Source organism: Platalea leucorodia (assembly GCF_965183815.1).
Source record: "Platalea leucorodia genome assembly, chromosome: 3".
NCBI classification, from domain to species: domain Eukaryota; kingdom Metazoa; phylum Chordata; class Aves; order Pelecaniformes; family Threskiornithidae; genus Platalea; species Platalea leucorodia.
In genome coordinates, this window is record NC_138825.1 from 43,887,973 (window position 1) to 43,913,956 (window position 25,984).

Genomic DNA, 25,984 nt, shown 5'->3' on the forward strand with positions numbered 1-25,984 from the left:
TTTTCCTACCTGTTTTGTTCTTTCTGCTCCTTTCACGGAGCAATAAGCTACTGTGAGTCTGTCCTACTAAAAAATACTTACTTGTTTGTGATCAGTGTCATCACAGCTGTCAGCACAGTTCTGGGAACAGGATTTATTAGTTAACTTGTGCTCCCTCTGCTGGCTGGCTGGTTGGCTCTGCAGCAGCAGAACAAAAATACTGTGTATAGTCATGCAGGAAGAGCAGCTATCTCTTGTTAAGAAAAAAATTCTGACAAGCAATGGTGGATTTAGAAGAAGAAAAAAATCTGGAACTTGGAAGGCGTTTTTCCCACAGATTATAACAGGAAAGAAATGGTTTATACCTGAACTACTTGACAGCATCCCTTTAATTTTTTCATATTATATAATCCCAAAATGATGAAGCACTCACGATGGAACAGACCTACTAGATCATCTAATCCATCCTACAGCCACAGCACAATTGCCATTTATAACATATTCCCCAATGATTAGTTCATCTGCTTTCAAATGTCTGTAAGCTTCTTTTCCTTAGGAAACTATTTCATAGCTCTGCAAGATCTGTTTATAGTATTATACAGCATAACGTAATGTCACTTTACTACAGTACTGTAACATGTCACAGTAATATAATGGGATGACAAAATGTAGCCCATGAAAAACTCATTGTTGGAATCAAGCAGAAGCACATAGCAGCGTGGACAACAGCTAGCAGCTTGCCATGTGATACGCAGGCCAGCTAAATGGGAAGCATCTTTGCACTGCACCCAGAAAGGAGCACCTTGCTATTCTTCTCTCTTCTTTTGACTTTTAATGAATGGTATGTGTTATCTGCACATTGTAAGCACTTTTGGAACTCAGTTGTCTGTCTTCTTGCCATAAGAAAATACATTTAATTATTTGAAAAGAAAAAAATAATGAATTAAGAGGAAATAAACATCCCAAGCATGGCGGCTTCTACAGGACATGCTATTGGTGGGAAAGTTTTCAAGGACATCATCTACCTGTTTAACCATACACGATACTACTGTAATTTGTCTGCCAAGAATAAGAGAGTAAAGTATACTGCTGATCTTGCTGATCTGTTTCCTGAAGGTCATGAATATTCCTGTGCTCTTGGTGATCTTTAACAACCATCCTCTGTTGAAAGCATAACTATGACACTGTTCACTGCATCATTGTGTTACTTTCTCAACAACAGTGCCCCACTCAGCACACAAAAGTCTTCAGTAAGTCTGAATGAATCAGACCCAACAAAATACTTGGATGTTTAAAGCAGAAGCACCCAAGACTGCAAAACCCCAATTAAGTGGCTTTCCAACTCCAAATGTGATCAGCTTCATAGGCACTCTAAGCTTTTTACTTTGAAATTCTCCAGGTTCTTCTTTGCATGACCATAATTGTCTTTGTCTTGGTAAGGAGGAACAGTTCAATACTGATCATACCTAAGCCCAGTCAAGATTTAGAGCAGAAGCATTCGTCTAAGTCTCCTTCAAAGCACAACCTGGTAGTCAAAATCAGCGCCTGATTCACACCGACTGCTTAAAACTTCTCCGAAAACCTAACTAGGGACTACCATTTTATTTTAAAACTCAGCAGGTGTAAGTGATAATGATAGCCTCTTTATATAACAACTTGTCCTTAGCCATCAAAATGGATTTAGATACCTAATTCCCAATAGATATCTTTGAGGATATAGGTGTCAATTTTTAAAACACTCGTGGAAAATGGGTAATGCACAGTTCAGCAGTTACAAGACTAAGGGGTTCAAAACTATACCTCTATCTTCCACAAGTTTTCTCACACCAGACTATAAATTGTGATAAGTAAGCACAGATTTAATTTGCATGTTGAGCTTTGTCATTCAGCAAGCAGGGAATTTATTAGGAAGGGAGTCTAAGGGAGGCCTGAGTTCCAAGGCTGGCCCTCAGGACAGTATTTTAAGAGTCAGTAGATAAAATACAGAGAGCTGTTCAGTGAGTAGATCACAGAGTCCTCCTCTTTCCCTCTGCTCTCTCCTGGTGAGCCTCAAAAATGTCTCTTCCAGGGCCACAATGTTTTAGATTCAACAGTAATGTCAGTCTCTTTCCCTGGGCACAGAGCTGAGAACATAAGACAGACTTCATGATTCTTCTGACATTAAGTTGCAGTGTTTAATTTTAGATTACATCCTGTACTAGATTTGTCTAATAAATTTTATATTTTTAAACCGAAGTTGGGGCCTGGGGCAACTCCACTGCCTTTTGGGAACCATAATAAAACTAATGATTGATTACTATCACATCACGGGTCTTCAAAAGCTGAATGTTCTAAATCAACATGCACATCAAAACACACATAAAGACAGTTTATAAACACATTGTATAGCTGTAAAGGAGAAACTTTTTTTTATTGCCACCCACTCCCACTACATCTTTTGCTTATCATTCCCAACCCTGCAACACTGAAAAAGTCTTTGACTGCCTTTCTTACTTAATATCTCACTAATTCAGAAAACAGACAATTTAACTGCAAATTCACTCCAGTAAATATGGCAAAATTATTTGTGGTTTTTTCCAAAGATATACACATACACAGGGTAGGTTAAATTGTCTTAAAGACCTAAAAAACTTTAGCTACTACATGTAAGTTGTGGGTTTAAATTTTCCCAAGGCTAGTTAGAAACATAATTAGCTAAGAGATGTGTTTGATTCCAGAGACTTCTTAACTTCGTCTTAACCAATAAATTCTGTTGTAAAACTAAAATTTAATTTTGGGATATGTCAGGGTTCTATCAGAGCTGTAACTATTTCCCAAATTTCATTCATTTCAAATCTCCTGATTGGAAAGGCCCTGTATTGAAAATACTTGGCTTCTGGGAAAACAAAAAATATGGGAGGCACGGTGTAAATTACTGAGTGCATTCTTCAATATATCAGAAATACTTCTTTTGAGCATCTAGAGACATACAGACTCTCATTCTAGAAATTAATTGAGCACTGCCTCCATAAACACAGGATTGAAATAGTGGGTTATAAATGAATTAATCTGCTCCCCCTACAACAGAGAATCATCACTTCCAACACACAAACGTTAACGGCACTTCAAAGGGCCACCTCCACTTACTCAAAGACGCAGTATTAGGAGAAAATTTAATCCTGTTGTAAGCAGGGGAGTTGCACCAACACTGAATTATCTTCAGTGTCTGTCTAGTAGAGGATATTACATACATTCCCATCTGCAAACACAAGAATTGGCTCATTGTCTGCCTAGACCCAAATACAGAACATAGATTTCCTAAACAGTTTACAAAGTACCAAAATGAGAGCTTTATAGTAAGATACTATAGCAGACAATGCTGAAATGCTATGCAGCATATATTTCACCACTTAAATGAACTTTGTCAGTATGTGATGAGGTGAATTTAAGTGCCTAACTTAATATATATAAAACCAGGTTGTTGTTTTTTTTTTTTTAATACAAAAGCTTTGCAAATAGAATGAGTGCTGGTCTTGTAGAAAAACAAAATTTGAAATGTGCTGAACTGAAATGTATAACTTGAATTTTTGTCAAAAACAAAAATGCTGTTTGTAGGCAGGAAAGAGTGTGTACCTACAAAACAGCTCTTTCTCATTTTTGCAAAAATAATGATTTTTTTTTTATGCCCAGCGCAAAACGATGAAAACTTTTTTTTTTCCACAAGGGGTGAATTTTCCTAAAATTTCACTGTGATATGCTACCACATATTTATTAACAGGAGTGAAGACACCTTTCTCTATATAAAATTCACAAATAATCACAAAAAGAATAGAAAATATGACTCCTAAAGGAAAATTGACATAGTAGCTGTCTTGAAAAATAATAAATTAGGCTCATTGTATGCCCAGTTGATATTTTTTTTAAAGAAAACAGAGACCCCGAGTTTTGCTGTTAGCAATCCACCATGCTTAATTTTTATTCCCCTCCCTTATAACACATTGTGATACCTGTCACATAGCATTCCTATTCACTGAAACAAAACCGCTAAAGCAGGATTGAAACTTGGAGACTGACTTAACTATTCTCAGTTAAACATGGCCTCTGCCAGAAATACAACATATTAGCAAAGTGATTACTAGAAGTTTACATTTTGATTTTCCTGGATAAACAAAATTATTCAATTCCCAGGACTGCAAACATTTAAATTATTCCCCTACTGAAATTCAATGTTTACATTTCCTAAAATACTAGAGCATATTAGCTTCCTGCATGCAATTTTCTCACCCTGAGATCTAGCTAGCATACAAGAATATACCATCAATTTTTTAATACTGCTTGTAAAAGAAGAGTCTCATACTGCTGGAAGATTTAGCAGGATTGCTTTAATTATGTATTTTTGTTTTCTTTGACTGACAGACTCGCATTCATTAGCTGCTTCTTCCTGCTTTTGTATCCCCATTATTCCCATTTAACTGTGAAATATCTCAATAGATAAGTGCTTTTTTAAGTGACTGAAATTAGCACTTACCTGCTGGATACCGTATGTCCAGCCTTGCCTTATACGGTCCCTTGCCCACACATTGTGAGCATTCTCTGCTAGTTTATCCACCATAGCTTCTTGAGACGGGGTCAGTTTGATAAAACTCAGATCCATAGGAGCAGGCTTATATCCACTCAACAACTGGTAGCTGTCAAAAAACACAGAACTTGCAGTCACTTTTAAGTAAGAAAGAAATAATAGAAACTGCAAAGGAAAGAAGTGACATGTATGCAATATATCTATATAAATAATGTCTTTGAACATAAAGAATAATAATGCATTGACACTTGATTTTGTTTCAATCTAATTGCATCTTGATGGGATGAAGTAGTTTAATGAAAGCTACCCAAAATGATCTGGACTAAAAATGTTTTAAAATGTTTCAGTACTTTCACATATTGGAAGTAGTAGATTAAGATATTGCTTATGTAAATACTTATATGAACACTATTATTGTTACTTCTGAGCACTTCACAATTCTTATTAAATTCTATCTACCTCCTACTGAAGCAAGAAAACACATTCTTCCTATTACATATAGGGATGTGAGAGACAGAACAGGTCAAATGGCTTACTCAAGATCACATATGAAGTCTGTCTAATGAAAGTTTGTCTTTATAATACTTCATCCCTTAACTATTCTTCAAGTCAGAGGAGCAAATGTTTAAAATTTAAGCATGACTTCAGAACAGAGAAACAGCTTCCTCACTATTTTCAGTGCTCCTAAGAACGAAGTGTTGTTTACTTTTATGAAGTTGTTCCCATCGAATTAATTACAGTCATCTCCCACTTGACTCATGACCAAACCTTCTTCACTAAGGACGTAAGGCATACGGTGATGGATGCAGCACACCAGGACTTACTAAATTTACAAGGAAAACCTACGACACTATGCGGCATCACCATGGTGGTAGATGTTGCCTCCCCTAACTCAGCCGATGAGGGAACGTGCAGGGGAAGGGGAGCGGGACGAGCAGAGCAGCGGGCAGACAGGCAGGGGTTGCACTGGGTGTCCATGCCCAGGTGCCAGTGGGGGAGCTGCAGGGCGGCCTCTGTGAGGAGAGGCCGGGCTGCCCCGTGCCGGACACGGCCGGCTCCCAAAGGGACCCGCCGCAGGGCGCAGCTGAGCCCCGCAGCCACGCTGCTGGCGCCTCTGGGAAAACAATTTTAAGAAAGAGCAAAACGCTGCACAGGCAGAGAGGAGTGAGGAAAAAAGCGTGAAAAACGGCCTTGGCGAGAACAGGGCGGGGGGGGCGGGGCGGGGGGGAGAGCGGCGAGGCGCCCCGGGTGCCAGAGCTGGGGCTTCCCCGCGGCCCCAGGCCGGAGCTGGCGGCCCTGCCCCGAGCGTTTCTCCCCGAGCACGCTGACAAAGAGCCAGCTGGGTCATAACGAAAGGGGTCTGCGGAAAATAAGCCACAACATTCTCTCACTGAAATTGTACGTGCTGGGGTGTTTAAAGAATGGCTAGTTTAAATACTTGTCTAATTATTTTCTAAATAACTTGGGCATCGTCTTGTATTTTCTTTATTTGGACTGACAGAGAGAAATCCAGAAAAAGAAACAGTATTTATCCCCATTTATATTCTAAAATATTCAAATACTTTACAAATTTAATTAATTCTCTTCTGTGATAACTATTCTAAAACCCATTTAAACAAGTTATTGGTTGAAAACAATAATTGAAAACAAGCGAGTATTTAAGGGGGATTATCATCTATAAACATGAGGCTGGACCGTCCTTCAAAATTACCACATTAAAAAAAAAAAAAAAAGTTTCAGTCTGCAAACAACAACTGAAGACCGTCAATCCAAAATCAACCATTCATACAGCTACCAACCAGCAAATGTCTGTTACAGCATTAAGCGAGCAGTTGGCAGTTGTGCTTCGATCCCCCACGCGCTCGCTAACTGCCCTCAACGGTTGCGTCTCCTCAGGGGGCTGTGAAGTCGCGTCAGTGAGATGAGTAAAACCAGTCAGTAATGGGAATAGTGAATCATACAGAATTAACACGTTCGTCAGGCTGGCAATGACTGTGTTCGTTCCTGTCACACTCCCCTGCACAATTGTTACGTTGTGAATATAAAAGCTACGATAGCCACAGCTACTTCGGTATAAGAGCAGGGTCAAAGAACCAGGAGCCTCATTATTTTGTCACAGAGGATGTGTATACCTTATTTCAGGATGCAAATGAACACTCATCAAGGATAAGTATCAATGGATACTAAGGAAAATAACAAAAGCATATTGTGTGTACAAATTCATGTTGGAGAATTGTCTTTAGCTGCAGACTGATACTAGTTGAAACGGGTAGCTAAAATCCCAGCTCCTGCCCAGTAGTCTGCTCGTCAGTATCTTACTGGTCTTGTCTTGCTCGGTGTCTCTGCTGGCCTTATGTTAACAACTTTTTTCAGAAGTAGGTAATGTGCAATAATTTTCAAGCTGAAAATTTAGCTGCTTCAACAGGACATTATCACTACCATATTGATCTGCCACTGATTTATAACAAGTATAATGGAATTTTTATTTGCGCCACCACCTGAAGTTACAGAAAAAGTGGTAGATAGGTTTTCAAGTGATCTTAGTCCATACTCTGCACTCTTGAGTAAAATTTTCAGCAGTCTACGTGAGTTTTTTTACAAGAGAAAATTAAACATAGTGGAATTTTTTTTAAAACTTTTTTCTTTTCATTCTGACAATTCTTTTTTCTTTTCCCATTTCCTTTAGACTTTTTAACTCATAGAAACACTAAGTATTTAGAATTTATTAAAATAAAGACTTTGAATATTTCAGGGAGATATTTTAAAATAAAAGGTTATTGAAGGATGGTTTATTCAAAAACCTAAAGTTATAACAGGAAAAAACTTCCTAATAGAAAGAGAAATTCCATCAGCAAAAGCTCTGTTTGCAGTACACTTCAGCTAGTTGTTCAAAATGGTCCAAAAAAACTCTTTTGTGGAGTGATGCTGCGTTAGAAAAGGCAAAATTCTGGCACAACTGTCAGTTAAAAATGCGATTTTCCCCAACTTGTAACCAGTGTGGCTGTGATGCCAAAAGGACTGACACAAATATAAATTGTTCTTAGCATTTTACAATCTTCATTGTTACAACAGGATGGCAGAAACGGTAAAGCAAAGGGTTAAGAAGACAGACAAGAATGTACAAAGTAAGGTTGAAAAATTTATTGAACAGTAGAGCAGATGAGCTAATTTCATTCAAGTGATGTCTGTTGCTTTTGTTTTTCATAATAGCATAAAGTTTTTGTGTCAGGCAGATACGAGAACTTAATAAGTTATCATGGGAAAATTGACAAAGTGTTGGGATAACGCATTTGTATCACCTACAGGAAGAGAAAGAACTAGCAAACACAGGAAGTGACATCTCCCATCAAAAATTTAGCTTTTCACACACTACCTCCTGTAACTTTTTGGTTTGGTTTTGTTTTTTTGTTTGGTTAAGTCTAGTCTAATTGTGAAAGAGCAACCCTTCTTCTCTCCAGGACTGTATCCCACAAAAAACGTGCACAACTGTATCTAGACCATGAAATTTTTGCTCGTTTTGCTCAACAAACATCAGATGCTATTGAGAATGTAGCCACAATTTTTTTTTCTTTCCTTTTTACTCATTTTTTCTATCCATTGTATGTGAGGTATCAAAATTCTGACTTGGTATGTATAGTGGGACCTCAGGTTTCTAAAGTTATGACTCTTAGTGACATTAAAAAGACTCAGCATTATCACTCTTCTTAAATTAGGAAGTATAATTTCTTCAGACTTGCAATTTAGCTGCAGTTTTTCAAAAGCATCAAATCTAGTTCACTTGAACAATCTTGCAGATGCATATACATTTCCGCCCAGGAAGTTCAGAACAAAAATACAGAAGGCTATAGATATCTCTTCTTTTTAGACTTACACGCAGTTATTTTGGGATACCAAAACTGAAGAACAGTTTTGGGAAATTTAAACTAATCCCTTGCTCTTATTCTCATTTAGTCTTGTGAAGCGACCACATCGGGGATTCTGAAACTGTGATACCAATGGTACGTAAATCCGTGCAGTGTGGTATATATCAAAGACTTGAGGGTCCAGGTTCTTATAGCTACCTCACAGTAAAGTATTACCCAGAAGCCTGCAGGAACCTTGCCAGAATGGGGCATGTGCTTTTGGCTCACAAAAGGAAGAAGGAAGGCATGCTTTAGTTAAACATGGGCTTGGGGGTATTATATGGGCCTTAGGGATGCAGTGTATAGAATTTGAAGGTACGGGTCAGTGAAAGGCTACTGTGAATAATGGAGATATGCAATAGCAGAGGAACATCTATTTCTGCGCAGAGCACATCCCTGTGAAGAGCTATGAGTTGCTGCTGGTGGTAACAACTTAGCAACTAGCAGTTACCATTGCTCTTAGTCATAGCCAAGGAAACTAAATTACTAATTTAAATTCAGGAATAACGGAACACACAGGAATTCTCTCATGCTGAAACTATGACCTTTACCTTTCAGGTTTTATACACATCATAATCCTCCTTGATCCCACTGAATTTTATACCAATCTAGACAAACTTATAAACCATGGGCTCAAATGTATGTTGGGCCGTAGGGCTGTCATATGCTTATCACCAAGTGCAGTTTCATTACTTTCAACTGTGTTTAATTACCCAAATTCTTCATTCCCAAACTGGGAGGCACACTGGTGCTAAGGAAGAAGCCAGGGCACCTTGGCTGGGCCATGAGACCTGGTTTCAGAGCTGCGGTAGTGGAGGCCACTATACCATACCAGCCTCAGCCCAGCTCTACCAATGCTGTTGCCAATCGATCACTCAGGGAAAAGTCAGGCAGCTATACCAGTTCTCTCCGCTTCAAGTCACTAGATGGCCATTCTAGGGACTTTCAAAAGGGCTACCTTTAAATATTTGCAGCAGAGCCACATTTATTCACAAGTTTGCTGTAATAATTCTTTATCAAGTTTCTGCAGTTCGCTCCATATATAAAAGAACTATGTAACAATGAATGCCAGACATTTCAATGAATCACGGAAAAACTAAACTTTGTCTACACATCAGACTGTAAACATCTAAAAGAAAAGGTGCGAATGAAGGTGTGTGTAAACTTCTGAAAATTTATATGCATACATGCATACCCAAGTACCAATAAAACTAGCAATAGAAATATCAAATTGTTAAAATACAGTTCACTTAATTCACACTACCTAACAAAAAGATGCATTTGAATTTCAACTTACTTCTTTGGAAGTTTCATTTTTTTCACTTTTTCTTCAGCATGTTCATCAGCAATTCCAACATGGCAGCCTAATGCCAGCAGGGTTCTAGGGCACAGAAATCAGAGATAAATTACTGCCAACGTTTTTATATTCAGAGTTGCTGCTGGGTATAGAAATGGCACTATACAACCAATGAGACCTATGGGAATGAAAACAATATACTATGGGAAGATCGACACCAGCCTTTTTGTATATGTAATAAGCTTTCTGATAGTGTTAAGAAAATGCCACAAGATGTTCCTAAAAATTTTAGTAAAAATATGAGTGGACTACTTCATAATGGAACTATCATACAGTGTATTTCATCTATATGAGGCATCAGTTGAAAGATTCCCTGGCCTTGAAATATATATTTCTGCTTTATATACTTATTCATACTGCTTATATACTCATTCATACTGCTTTCTATCTAAAAATTTTAATGTTATATTATTTACTTCAAAGCTGATGAAAGGGGAAAAGACAGGAAATGTTACTTGTTATCCTTAGAAAGTGTCTTCTTTACAAAGAGAGGCTGTTATTCAGAGATTTTAATTGGATCTGGATTTTGTTAGGACATGCTACTGAAGAGAGGACTGAGAGCAGAACGCATGATAAGCATTACGCCAAAACTGCCGTCTTAATGCTCAGTACAGATGTTGCACATTAATCCACTTCAGAGAAAAGGATTCAAGCTAGACAGGGTGTGTCGTGTACCACAGGACTTCTGCCACAGAGCCACTGACCCAGGCAGTGCATTCTGGCCTGACTCTGCAAGATGCAGCTCATATCAGAAAACGAACACTCTCTACATAACCTTACAACAGGGTCAACAGTATTAATCAGGTTTCTGATTACTTCAGACCTCTTCCTGTCCTTACAGTCACACTATCCAGCAGTATAAATCTTAAGTCTCATTCACCTCCAGGATTTGATCTGTAACTCATCAATTATTTGTTCCTGTACTTACATTCAACACTGGGTTATCAAGTCTTAGTTTCTTTAGCCTAGGTGCATTACTAAACTATTGACACTGAAACGAAAAGAAATCCTGGACAAAAGTCAGAGGCCACTTTGGAGTCAGATCAGAAGGTTCTCAAAATCTGAAGGTGACACCCACATCTTTGATTACACAAAAGAAATCACAAGTGTAAACCTTGGGCTCCATTCCCAATTTTCCCAATGTGGAAGAAAGCTGGGAAAAAAGGTTTTTATTTGTTCTTGTCTCTAGTCAAAACAGTATTTTCTAGCCTTGCTTTAACTATATTTATTACTCTTGAACTGACTGCGGGAAAAAAAAAAAGCATAAATATTGCTCTGGCAGTATTTCTCTTGGCAGATGAGTCGTATGTTTCAAGGAGATTCTTACAGCATATTTTTAGTGCTAGCTACATGAAGTAAATCCTACTGTTATGGTCTGTGAACCCTGATTTAAAATTAGATGGTAAAATCAGATATGAGAAAATCAACATGCAGTGTCCACCTCCTGCAAAACACACTATCTGCTAGGAATACTCCATGCAGCTAAATTTCAATTGGCATAAATTGTACCTGATTCCTACACAGCTATCACCAGCATAAATAAGAGAACGTTATCAAACAGTGGAAAGCAGTACAGAGGAGCTAACCCCTGCTAACCCTAATTTTCTTGTAATGTAAGACAGGAATTTGAACCCTACATTATCTCCACCCAGACACAGCAAATTCAAATCAAAGAGTCACAGCATGATAAAAAGGCAACTGTGAACCAAGAGTTAGATTTTAGTTAACACTTCCATTTACTTTTCAGGCAGACTCATCCATACTGGTAGAACCTGAAAGACCCCTAAAGCACTTCAAAGCTAAACAAGAAAACTAGAAGTGGCTGAATGCAGCCCTCAGCATGATATTAATACATGCAATTATCACACACAACTGGGAAAGTCAGTCACAAAATAGGAAGCATCAGAAAAACAAAACAAAACAAAACAAAAAAAACCCCACCACAAGATCAAACTACAAAATATACATAAGAATGTGCAGAAACAGTATGAGCAAGCATATTTTAATCCCATGACATTTTCAGAGGTAACTCATGCCTGAATCTTGACATTTCATGTAGTAAATCATTTTTATAGTTCATAAAAGTATTCAATCATACTGAAAAATATACAGAGATCTCAATACATTGAAAAGAAATGTTGTGTCAGATAATATGACTCAGAACTTCCTTGCATTCTGTCTCTCTCATCTACTAGAGCTGGCAGCAAACCTGGCAACAAACCAACAAAAAAAAAACCCCACCAAAACAAAAAAAAAAAAACAAAAACAAAACAAAACAAAAACCAAAAAACCCAAAACAAAAACCAAAAAACCCAAAACAAAACAAAAAACCCAAAACAAAACAAAAAACCCAAAACAAAAAAACAACAATTGCAGTAAAAGATATTCTTCATGTCTTGCAACTACTTCAAGTATGCAGTACACAGTTTAATGCAAATTTTAAAGAATATAGTATATAGCTGACTAGAGGAAGTTTTAAAAGAGCATTTTCTTTCCCTGTTCCCTGTTGTCTCCCATTGCAGTTGACTGCTAGTAGACTAGAAACATGTAGTAAAGAACTAGTAAAGAAGTAGCTTACAATTCAAGTCATCACAGTATGGATCATCTAGAATGGGTAAGTGCACTAATTTTTCCACCTTTGCAAGTTTGCAGAAATGAACTGAGCGAGACATGCATATTCTAATCCCTGAACAACAGATGTCTACGTGGTAAATACAACATGATATTGCAAAATTAGAACTGCATACTTCAGAAAACAAGGACTAATACAAAAATGAAATGAAGACTGAGCTCAGTAAGCATACAAATTTTGAAATCCATAGAAAGACTGAATACTTTATGTTTTGGATACTATCCATTTAATGAAAAGGCTTGCTCTAGAGTAAGTAATAAAATTACTAAAATAAAAGTAATCCATAATTTATATGTTTATAAAACCTTTTTTTTTTTTTTTTGTCAGGGTTAGATTTAGAAAAGCATTGTGTCCTGAACCACTAATCATATAAGGACAACTAAAATTTGTTTCCTATTTACTGAAACATTAGGAGTGCGCATTTAATTCTGAGAGCGTGATTTTTATGATGCCTGAGCCTTATTATATAGATTATTCCAGCATAAGATCCAACTGCAGGGAAAGTTAATGACATCATCTTTTGTAGTTTCATAAAATGGAAAGGAAGACGCTATTCTGGATTCTTAGCACATTGTTGTGTTGACAGAGGTCTCAAAAGCTTTCCTTGAAATTCTTGTATCTAGCTGAAGACAAATATGAACTTATTTTCTTGCCTCCAATGGAGTTCCATTTATCTCTAAATGCTTTATCTCTAAATAATGCCACAATATCCCTCCAGGAACTGTTTAACACTTAGGGTCGTAAATATGGTTTTTGTTGAGTAATTTACTTACTGTGGGAATGATGCATCAGTAAATAGTGCAGAGAAGCTGACCAGAGAAAGACACTACAAGAAATTCTAGGAGGAGTGTTCTACCAACTTTCTACTATGAGGACATAAAGTCCTTATATTATGAGTGTAAACACTATATTGCACTATCAGTTTACATGGCAAAATTTTTAATAATATAGTACAAATATTCCCAGAAAAGTAGTATCACATGCAGATAGTCATCCTTTGGTAACACTCTGAACAGGGAAAAGCAACTGTATTTTAACAAGAAAAAAAAAAAAAAAAGGTTAGATTTCAATGGATTGTAAAGAGGAGTGACTGGAGAACCACACATACCCCTGGGCATTTATCAGTTTGAGAAATATTTTAACATGTTGGCTACATGCAATGCTACATATGGAAGAAATTACTTACACTAATAGATTTGCAATGCATTCACAGCAAAGTTAGAACTCACACCTGCTTGATTGACAAAGCTGAGATAAGGAATTGTATCTTTGTGAGCCAGATAACTAGATTACTTGAACAAACCCATTAACATCCCACTGAAATTTTCTAGCATTCCAACTGGAGAGCTTCCACAACATTCACACATCTAACCACTCATCCACAAAAGGAGGGAATGCTTACTACTGTTTTGTGGCAATATGCACACATGACACAGAAATAGCAGCAAGGGGTCCTGAAGCAAAGCTCATCATTAGTCACATCCAAAAAATAACTATTGATTGTCAAAGTGTGCTTTATCAATAAAGACAATTAAAAGTAATTAAACTAAATTGCATTAAACCAAACAAGAAGGGAAGAGGTGTTTTCAAATCTTGGATCTATTTCTTTCCTCCAAACTAGATGAAAACTGCCTGAGTTGCCATTTCATAATCAGCATTACCACAATAATTCTAAAATTCCATAGATATTAAAAAGAAAGACTATCAAAGCCATTTTCAAGGCCAAATACATCATTCATTAATGTATCTCAATCCCTCATTTTCATATTATTACCCTCACCTACACATCAAATGGTAATTCACATATCAAATTATAATTCTGGAAACTGCAACTTCTTAGGAAACTCTCACTATAAGCTTCAAAAGTTCTAGCAACTTACTTCAGTGTTTCAAGTGACATTTGCAAGTTATAATTTCTTTCCTGCTCCGGCAATTTTGAGAACTCCACTAAGCACGGGTGTTGTCTTTTGTTGTCATCTCTAACCTGAAAAGACAGGAAAGAAATAAGTTTAACGTTCTTAAAAACTAGAAGAAATTTTAAAACACTCTAAAACACAAAGTACTTCAAGCTGATCCTGTCAGAATTACTGAAACTGAACAACACTTCAAAACAGAAAGTATTCTGTATTCTCAGAGCAAGATCATTCTGTTCAAGTAAGGCAGAATTTGCATTTGCAAATAAACTTCAGATTTACAGATCTCAAGTGGAATAAATGCTAATTTGTACATTTCATTATACAGATGTTCACAACAAATATGCAAAGTTCAAGAATAGTGCAATCTATGTTATGTTTTGACATACAGCCATAAAATAACAACTCATCTTCAGGACCATGTTTGAAAAAATTATGCATCCAGTTTGTATAAATATGTTGATATGAATGGTACTGAAGTTCTTAGCCTACAAAAGTAACGACAGAAAGGATAAATCTACCCCATCTCTTAATTAAGAGAATGCTTGTTTCTTAATTATGTCCAGTAGCATACAAGCAGAATGCAACTGTTCGGCAGTCACAAATGACTGGAACATTAATTTACTTTTACTGTAGTGACAGCAGAGTCATGAAGACTATCATTTACAAAATCCTACATTTTATAAACTTAAAGATTTGATCAAAAAACATTTTTAACCTGCACTACTTCTATACAGGTGTAGTCTAATACTGGCCATAACTAGGAAGGGCAACCTGAGAGGCTGGGATAACTGAGAATTCTACTTCTCTCAGCTTTGCATCTTTATCGTGCTAGAGCTCAGTCAACAAAATCTACGAAGATTATATCTTGCTAGAAGGCTTGATAAAAAATATTGGTTTGCAAATATTAACTAAAAGATCCCAATGAAAGTGTTAACATTTGCTCAGTTGAGACTACGTCTTTACCCATATAGTAAAACACTTTTCTCTCCATCGTTCATGGACCATAAGCTCACCATTTATATTAATCTTTAAAGCTGCAAAGTGAAAGTTATTGAAAAACAACATAATTGACAACTTTTGATTAATCAGATAATGGCTGGAAAATGGAATGTTAACAGTTGAAGTTAGGAAGCCTAATTGTTTTACTTTTTCCAAACTGATCTTTACTCAATTGGTGAATATAGGATGGCTTTTAAATTAGTTTAGCTGAAAAAAGACCAAGGCAGGAATTCTCAGTGAATTGGTACCATTGAACTGGGTATAATCTGTTCTCAACAGCTTGATCTGTTGCTCATACACAGAATCAGATTTGATGTCTAAAAAGGGTAAGAAAGTCAGTAGCATATAAACTGGCATGAAATTTCTGACTTTCAGAAAAATAATCTATCTCACACAAACTGATTGCTTGCCCTGCATGCTGCGTCAAATAGAATAGCTTTACTTTGGATATTTTAACAAAAATGTCTTAAAATGAAAAAGCTCTAGCATCATGGCAATAAATCCGTATGCAGTATCTAAGATTACACTTAAATAAAATCATAATATTGGGACATGAACATTGTGTGTTAGAGCAGGGGAAGGAAACATAGTCATCTGCAAACCGTAACCTATTTATAAAGTTTCTCTAATTTCAAGTCCTGAGTGTTAATTATACATGAGTACCCAGAGAGTGAATATGAACATGGATCACCGATAGCTGAAATTTATTTTTTATCTATCATCTTCTTTTTTTGCCAGTTTTGTGTTTTTCTGTAACAATAACTAAACTGTAAATAAACTAGATGATTGAGTAGTAGTGTAATCTCATGAAAAAAATCCCACATTTCTCTATAACATTTCCGAGTAACATATTTTTGCATTTTGATCTAAGCACATAATAATTATCGAATTGAACAGCAGTCATTTGTTTATGTTTTGGATTGAAAAATATTTACAATCTCCAGGCCATATTTATCTTCATTTGATGGGATTAATGTTCTTTGGACAGGCAATACAAGCAATTCAACTGTCAAGCTACTTGATCAAAATCATTAACAGCTAAAATGAGAAACATTTTTTAGCGGACACTGAAAATGTTTATTTGCAGATATCTTTCTAAGACCTATGGTAATCTGCATTAATAAAGATTCAGTATAGTCTCCAATAAGAAGGACTACTTTAGATCTGTGTACAGCTAATTTAAATCTTGGACATCAGCTGTTTTCCTCAGAATTCCAACATTAATTGAATTTCCCCTAGTGACACTCTTTTCACTCTGCAGCTACAATATATAATACTTCTATTATATATTCAACATATTTTGCAGGTTGCCTTCCTGCCCCCCCTTTTTTTTTCTGAGCACCATATAAAAATCTACTGCCTTGCCAATACCTTATATAAGTTGCAGAACTCGTGACACCTATCAATTCTTAATTTTTGTGGCTGGTTTTAAATGTACAGTGAAGTTTAACAAAGATATGCAGATGCATCTGATGATTTCAAGTTGGACACCTAAATACCACTAATATTCAGACTTATAATGAAGCCAGTTAACAAAAGTCCTTAATTTTGCTACATTAGCTTGTTATTTTACTTTGTTACATTTATAAAATGCAGTAGTAGTATTACATGCAATACTGGGTATCACTTTGGTGATGCTACACACAGATCTGATGAAACAGGTATGTAGAAGTGAATATAAAATGCAATTTACAGCAGTTTTTTGAATAATCTGGAGACACATTTAAATCTACAAATTCTCTGTCTTTTAATCTTTAAACTTTTTGACTTGGTGAAAAAAACAGCACTTTTTCAGAAAAGCTAGCTACTATATATAATGCATCTCGCTCTGAATTATAAAGACCAAATCTAACTAAGATTATTCATATCTGTGCATCTAAAGCAGGGAATTTCTGTTTCATGCCTTCCCTTAGTATTCAGTAACTGCAGTGCATCAATTCAGATAACTAGAATTGGCAACAGTGGCTCAAACTGATTAAATCATTTGTGAGAAACCAATATGATAAAGGTGTCAGTCTCCAGATGATCAGCATACACTTTGCCACATTCCCAAAGTGAGCACATCCAACTAAAGCTAGAGAGAGAAAGCTAAATAACTTAAAAGATTTAGCACCTGGTTTCATTCTGAATATAACTACAACATTTGTCGCTGCTTAACTTGATACTTACTATATATTGTTTAAATTAGAATAGTTTTCAAATGTACAATTAGAATCTTGATGGTAAGTAATGGTACACTAAGAGTTTCTGCAGATTGCTTCACAGCTGGTATGATTATACCACAATTAAAATGTTTCGACACATTAATTTAACTGGGGTTTTGTGTTTGATTTGGTGGGGGAAGCAACAATAACAACAAAAATCTAGAGATCTTCTCTGTTAATCAAATCTTTTTAAGTGCTGCTGTATGCTACACCAAATGTAATACCTATGCCCAGTTACATCAAATCCATAATCTGAACTCCTCAAAAGACCAAAATCTTTTTAGTAACAAAAATAGAATACATATATGTTTCTATACATTTGTACATGTTTCTACATTTACATCTAGTATCTACTGTATGTTTCTATAAACTCTTCACAGCAATAGTTCTTCATAAACACCACCACTTGGGATCCAAATAACTAGCTTGTATGATTTTTTTATGATTGATTTAAAAAAAAAAAAAATCTAATCAATGAAATAGACTGCATTTTGTATCAAAGCCAGAAGCCACGTATTTTTTTTCTGTCATAGTCCATGAAAAGTAAGAAAGAGATAAGGAAATAGCTATGTGGACCACCTAATACAGACATGAGCCTGAAGAAGCGGACAGAAGGAAGAAGCAAGTCAGATTGAATGGAATTTCCTATAAGCAATACTTATTTTGCATGAAAAATAAGTTTGGGACTTCTGAAAGAGTTATGTCAGTCAGTACATGTGAATCAAGAATAACTACATTTATTGGCTTACTCCACCAGGCAACTGAACTTCTTGCCCCGAGAACAAATAGAAGGTGAAAAACCCACTATGTGCTTTCTGTGCTGGCAGTTAGACTGGCTGAAAATTTCAGCACCAAACAGCTTTAATACCAGAATTTGGGTTCAGAAATATACAAGCACTTTTGGTTTTCACCTGCTTCTGTTGGAAAGGGTCTAAAACCTTACTAATTTTGGAAGGATGGAAATAAAATGCAGACCCATTAGCATATTGAAACCAATGTGCTGAATAATACTACGTAATTAACAGAAAATTAAGTTGGAAGGTACATACTGGTCCATACTGCCAGCCAAGTTCAATCTTATTCATAACCCATAGTTCATGGATGTTCTCTGCTAATTTTTCTCTAATCCTTTCCAGGTGGGGAGGCAAAACAATCTAAAGAGAGAAGAGAGAAAGAGGCTGTTACAAATAAGTTGCTTGACAGTATCACCCAAACTTTCATAACAGACAAACTTTGTGAAAACTAGGTCTCTCAACTAAACCTAAATTATCACTCAGTTCTTACTGACCAAAGTGAGCGAGAATTCTTAGATCAACAGAAATACTTTAACCTATGCACTTACAAGTTTGAGTTTGACCAGCAGGCGAAAACAATTTTAAATCCAACAGCTCCAAATGGCATGGAATACATTCCTGGCAGCTGGCTAGAAACTACTCAAACCAATACTATTTCTCAGCTTAAAATATGCTAAAATTCTCAACAATCAAGGTAATGTTGTGAAAAACACTTCAGAGAAATATAAATATTTGAGAACTGAACCCCGAAAACAAATTAAAAAAAAAAAATTAGATGATGATGACAGGTGACAAGTGAAATCAGGACGGCACGTCACTCTACCTCCAAAATTTGAAATCAAGTCTGCTTTACCTCAAAAACCAGGGACCTCAAATATACAGTTGTCATGCTTTAATCCCAGCCGGCAACTAAGCACCACACAGCCACTCACTCACTCATCCCCGGTGGGACGGGGGACAGAATCAGGAGAGTAAAAGTGAGAAAACTCATGGGTTGAGATAAAGACAGTTTAATAGGTAAAGCAAAAGCCACGCACGCAAGCGAAGCAAAACAAGGAATTCATTTACTGCTTCCCATGGGCAGGCAGGTGTTCAGCCATCTGCAGGAAAGCAGGGCTCCATCATGTGCAATGGTTACTTGGGAAGACAAATGCCATCACTCCAAACGTCCCCCCCTTCCTTCTTCTTCCCCCAGTTTTATATGCTGAGCATGATGTCATATGGCACGGAATAGCCCTTTGGCCAGTTGGGGTCAGCTGTCCCAGATGTGTCCCCTCCCAGCTTCTTGTGCACCCCCAGCCTGCTCGCTGGTGGGGTGGTGTGAGAAGCAGGAAAGGCCTTGACTCTGTGCAAGCACTGCTCAGCAGTAACTAAATCATCCCTGTATTATCAATGCTATTTTCAGCACAAATCAGCACAAAAAACAGCCCCGTACTAGCTACTATGAAGAAAGTTAACTCTATCCCAGCCAAAACCAGCACAATAGTGCTGTGAATCATGATAATGTTATCCTAATTGTTGGTGTTACAAAACAATAATTACATGACACATGTAGAATGCTGTATTTAGCACATAATGGCAAAAACCTAGCAGGTTTTTCTTTTGTTATGTGTTTTTTTCAGGAACAAGTTCCTAAACATGGTAAAATCTGAGCACATAGTTTACAAAAATTTGTATCATCTCAAACTCTGGTCCAGTGTAGAATGAACTCTTGTTACCTGTGATCAGAGATGGAGCTCTTTGGTATCAAAGAACTACTGCTCTTTGCAACTATGTTAAAAAAAAAACAAAACCAAAAACAAAAACAAAAACAAACAAACAAAAAAAACCAAACCCAAAAAAACCCTCTAACTTCGATGCCTGCCATTTACTGTCCACAGTGTGTCGTCAAATGCCACTCTCAGTAACCTGAAAGTCCAGTAAAGAATTAGGGTTGAAGCTGGTCTAAAAGTCTTATGATAACACAAAGTCTTCAGAGTTTTTGATTAAACAGTAATAAAAATGTCTAGTAACAGAACAAGAAGTTCAAATATTCTTTTTTTGCCTACTCTAATGTTAAGGGTAAAACATTCTTTATTATAGTGTTTGTGAACTGAAATATATGAAATTTCTAGTGAGCACTATCAGGACTTTATGCACCATTTTTCAGCTTCTCACAATGGAATGTACCAACCAAATCCCAGGAAAAAACAAGTTTGAGACAAGCTACAAATTCAATCAAACGTGAAATAACATAGGCCTATAATATGTGTGTTTAAAAATGAAAATGCAATCTTTCAGTTTCCGTACCTGACTGGTATCTACAGGAACTGGAGTGAAAGCTGCTTGTGACAGAGAGATAGTGGGACCCAGTAGGTCTCTTGTATAGCTACGATCCTGCTTGTACTCTCGGCTATGCTCCACTTTCAGCTTCTCTTTCGGTAGGACAGCTTCAAAGCAAGGGGCATATCCAGGTGGGGGAAGGAACTTGAACTCTCCATGGCGACCTCCAAGCAAGAAACGTACCCTGTAAACATCAGAGTTACTTTAGATAACTGAGACACCTCTGGTGTCAAACCTAATCAGTTTGCAAGCCTAACAACTATTGAATGCCATTTTTAAAAAAAGGAAATAAAAAATAAATCAATGTTGCAGCTTATTTCCATTGTTTACAGTTCAACTTCCTCTAACTAGTACTGGAGTTTATGAAGTAGGAGGTGCAAAAAATATGGAGAAAAGTAAACAATTCTTTCTTTTAGTTAACTTCCACTTCCATAAAAGTATTCTAAATCATGTTCTAAAAGAGAAGACAGGGAGAGAGAGATAGAATAATCGGTTTACTTAGCACACCTATGAAGTAAGCAGCAGCCTTTTGAGTCTCAGAAGGTAGAGATTATAACCCAGAGTAATCAATCAACCATGTCTGAACTCTCTCCACTGAGGAGTTCTCCATTCTCTCTCTTTTGAGAAATGAGCCTGAAAACTCCATGGAATACAGTTAGTTCTTTTCTCTCACAGAACATTAAATCCTTAGGACAGAATAAAAAAAAACCTCCCATATTTTCTTCCCTAAAACATATACTTGTCATGTTAGTAGAAACCTAGGGGAAAGCATTCTTTTATTTATTACAGATTGGTGAATTTGTCATGGTTTTTTGTTACTGAAAAATTCAGTGAATGAGGTGATCATGAAGTAGCAATGACATAATACTGAAAAATCTTCCCAGAACGTTGCCATCCAGAACGAATCAAAAAAACACCCAAAAAACTAGCCTTACAACAGAATCATTTTGTCTCTTTTCTATTTACTGAGTATTTTACAAGATTTTTGTCAATGCTATACCAGAAGACTCTCCAAAAACACACTCAGCACGCAAATATCTGTCAAGTATTTCTCTCATGATGGCAATAAAGCATGCAGGTTTATAGTTTTGCACTTCACAGCATGCAAGTCTACAGTTTTACCACATTGTATCTCCCTTATTATCCAAGGCAAAGTCTAAAGAACTGCATTTTGCATCTGGAATGAGAGGCTGGTATGCCCACTGTGTGATAGCTCTTAGCTTCTGTAGTATTCACCGCAGTCTTTGAATGATCCCTCACAGAGCATTGCCCTGTCTCCAACAGAAATCAGCTTTCAGCCTTTACCTTTGCCAGTCCTGCTAAAGTTATTCTCCCTGCTGGAACATCACACAATCCTTTTTAATATTATAGTCTCAAACTATTCAATACATGGAAGCAGAAGTCTGGCACCTCAAGTGTGACTTGAAATTTTATAGAAAACCAGTACAGCAACCAGAATACAGATCAACTGAATTCATATTAACTCATCCTGCTGAAAAGAAAGTGTACCACCACCATTTCTTAAGGTAAGTGTAGATAATGCATCTTCAAATAACAGTTGCTACCTCATAACAAGTGAGTTAGGGCAAATGTATTTTTAGTATCAAAGACTGATGTACGTAAAATGCTGTCCTGGAGTGGATGTGTAGCAATGTGTCAGCTAAGAAACGATGAAGAAGCTGTTTCTAAGGTCTATCTGCAGACCACCTGAATACACTGGTGTGCTGAAAAACAACAGATGCACTATCTCTTCAGGACTCCTTTGTAGCTTTCACTATCCAAGAACTGGAACTGTGCCAAAGAAGCAGATGACAGCAGAAAGGGAAATGAGAGCAAAGACAGCCAGGGAAATATTCAGCATATTCACATACACAGGGAAAAAAAAAAAAAAACAAAACCAAAAACAAACAAACAAACAAAAAACCAAAAAACCTAACACAAACAGACCGGGGTGGGGGAAAGACAAAAACAAAACCAAACTACACGGGATGCTAACTTTATTCCTGCAGAGAAGCTGACAACTGGGAAGAAGAGGCCATCTATGTTGAAATTCTCAAACATTCCTTGAACTGGCTGACCATTTATCCGGAAAGAGATGCTGGGGGCACTCAGGTCCAAACAGCAGCTAATAACATCGTCAGTTCTTAAGAGATGTTGGTTGGGAGAATTTACTGTTCGTGCTATACAACCTATGCAAGTAAAGGAGACACGTTTAACAAAACTTCTGAAAATTGTGCAGGTTTTCACAGCAGCCTAAAAAAAAGAGAAAGAAAACATAGCAATAGAGCACAAACACATTAATACACAAATATCTAACCTATAATCAGGTCATCCAAGACCTGATTTTAAGCTTGCAATATATGAATAGAAGCATGCAATTGTATCTATAAAGCTATTTTTATCATAAATAATACAATTAAATTACATTTAATCTAAGTGAAAGTAATTACTGATACCCATATAAACAGTCAAAACGAAGAAAACTAAATTTTATTCCTCACAGTAGTAGAAATGCAAATTGAAAAACAACCGTTAGTATCTAATATGAAACCTGTATACTTTACTAAAGAATGCTTCATTATTCAAGATAAGGACAAGTATCATATTTTAAAATTATTTACAACAAGTAAGGTACTTCCTGTTATTAAGGGCCACATCGTGGTACCCTTGCAAACTTGTATAAGATGATACTACTCGGTTTCATAATCAAATCACAAGCCAGCATTTTTCTGGCATATACAAAGACAGCAGCAATTTTGAGGCATATATATTCAGTAATATATGTTTTTTTCTTTAATAAGTTTTGTATGAATTCTAAAGGATCATTCTTCATCAAATTACATTTACACAAGCACACCTGCTTCCCTAGAGAAATAACCTATAGAATACAGAAATAGGAAATGACTGTTTCTGAAATTTACTGCCATCTACAACAGAAAACTTACAGAAAAGCATGGCAGTTGTATGAAAATATGTCTAGACATGTTTTCCAAAAATTAGATCTGCAATGTCTGCAAGAGATAAACCCTAATGCATATTAAGAACAGAGCACTAACTTTTTAACTATGCTGTCCAACTTCTGTAAACATGAAGGACTTAACTAAAAGCACTATATTTCCAAGAAGATGAAGATGTCATATGTTTTTAACAGCAGCAAAAATAATAAAAGAAAAAAATCTCAGTAATTCTTCTGCAGATAAATTTTCATGCACACACCACTACCCCCCACCAAAGAAAAATAAAAAACGCTTCCGATACTCTACGTATGGAAAATGACTTCCTGATACTGCCACGTAATCTGCAGACTGTAGGACAGATGCTCTTGTGCAATCTGCCCCTCTTGATAGGGCAGTCAGCAGCGGGGGGGGGGGGAAGTTTTCAGATGCTCCTCTCGCTGCTCCCCGACACCCTTTCAAGACAGAATGTCCTTAGCTCAGTTGCTGTAAGAATAGTCAGTTCCGTGAGCAAAGACAGGGGAATGACATGGAGCAATCCCAAGGGCCCCTCACAAATCAAGAAATCTATAGGAAACACTGCTGAGAAACAAGAGTAGCAGTCACAGTGTACGGAATGGCCTGGAAGGAAACTACCTTCTGCCAGCTCTACATCCCAAAACTCACAGAGCACAGCAGAGAAAAACATCACAACAGCTGAGAGTTAGTTTCAAATAAATCACAGAAAGGGACAATTATTTAATAGCAGGGATAACTAAACTCTAAAAGAGCTACCAATGAAGAGTGGATGCTTGATCTCCTTAAGGCATACTACGTGAGACTAGATGCCCTTTTAGATGTTAAAATTTAGCCAAATATAGGTTTATTGGGATCAATGCAAGGCTGACTGTTAACAGAAATATGTACTGGTCTTTGATGAACACACTCAGACCAAGTGATCTAAAGTGCCTTTTCTGGCCTTAGGCTTTAAAAATCTATGAGTTCCATTTCTCCATATTAGAGAAGTAATTGCAGGACTGAAGAAACAAATGTAAATTAAATGTGATTCTGGTAAAGGCTTGGTCCAAAACAGAGACTCAGGGGTAGCAATTATTGTTGCTATCCATTAATGCAGTAAATGCTTCATGCTCAGAAGTTTATTTCAAAATGTCATTGCAGAGACTTACCAAGATGCAGCCTGGCATTGTGGAAGAAGAAGAAAGGCCATGATTTTCAACATTCGACTACTTAAAGTCCTTCCAAGTTTCAGAGGTATGTGTTACGTGACAATGTCAATGAAGACAGAAATCTTTTCAAATCTACCAGCCGCATCCACAACAGAGACTGATATACAAAAATTGCATATACAAAGGTGGTCTGACTTTTTTAACTGGGCTGGATTATTGACTTGAGAACCACAAACATTTCATGCTCATTTATTCTTTTGTGACATTTCTGATTAAAAAGTTTCTGGTGGGTAGAAAAAATCATTTTATTTTTCAGTAATCTTTTGTTTCCTCCCTAAAAGGGACCCTAACTACAAAAATTATTTTGGTTGGCTCATTATTTTCTGGTTCTTCTGTAATAATACTTTATTTAACAAATTCAGTTATGACACAGCTTTAATGACACCATTAATTATGCATCATTGTTCCAAAGTAATTCTCACTATACATGAGAGGCAAAGTGGCAGGTACTTTCCTAAGATGCCACTCCAGTCAATATGTTATTACTTAATACAATCCATTGCTGTTTTGATTGGAAAAGTCTTTTGAAATGTAAAGCTGTATTCTTTTCCAAGTACCAAGCCACAATGCCTCAAAACTTCAAAGACCTTGAATGACACATACAGCTGACTCACTAAAATGTCTCTCTTGTCTGATAAGGAGCTTTAGAAAACTGGCTCGTATCCTCGCAGTGGCAAGAATTGCCAATCCAATGAGACTAACCCAGTTTCCAGTCAGTTCTACAGTTCATCACTGCCCAATAATCTCTCAAAATCAAAGGAAAAAATTTTTCCTCAACAAGGTGAAACCACAATACAAACTTTTTTCAAGAAGTTTAGGACTGTCCATGTGTAGGACTACACATTACAAATGATATCTGGGAATCTTTTCACAAAGTTAATTTATGTGAAAAAGATTAAGAAAAAGAGAACAAGCTTTCTTTATTATTATTCTGATTTTGCTGAGCTAACTCAGTTTGAAGAGAGAACAAGATATTTGCAGAATCAACAGTAAATACAAGTACTTTAGATACTCAGTTAAGTTTCCTTTAACACTAGAATTTGTATACAGAAATTACTATTAACGAATAGATCCAAGCTGAGACAATAACATTTTAAAGATGAATACCTGACCAAACACACCATATGCAAGCTAGGAATGT

General features: G+C 36.6%; 1 protein-coding gene across 1 annotated transcript in view; it reads right to left on the bottom strand.

The window, feature by feature from the left end:
- The window catches only part of RYR2 (ryanodine receptor 2), a gene marked incomplete at both ends in the record, with an annotated part of 441,781 nt that overhangs the window by 175,840 nt on the left and 239,957 nt on the right, over positions 1 to 25,984 (bottom strand). The window contains 6 exons of the mRNA XM_082305460.1: positions 4,487 to 4,646; positions 9,737 to 9,820; positions 14,309 to 14,412; positions 18,597 to 18,701; positions 20,631 to 20,847; positions 22,660 to 22,852. Coding sequence (XP_082161586.1) covers positions 4,487 to 4,646; positions 9,737 to 9,820; positions 14,309 to 14,412; positions 18,597 to 18,701; positions 20,631 to 20,847; positions 22,660 to 22,852 — 863 coding nt within the window. The remainder of the gene's footprint in view (positions 1 to 4,486; positions 4,647 to 9,736; positions 9,821 to 14,308; positions 14,413 to 18,596; positions 18,702 to 20,630; positions 20,848 to 22,659; positions 22,853 to 25,984) is intronic.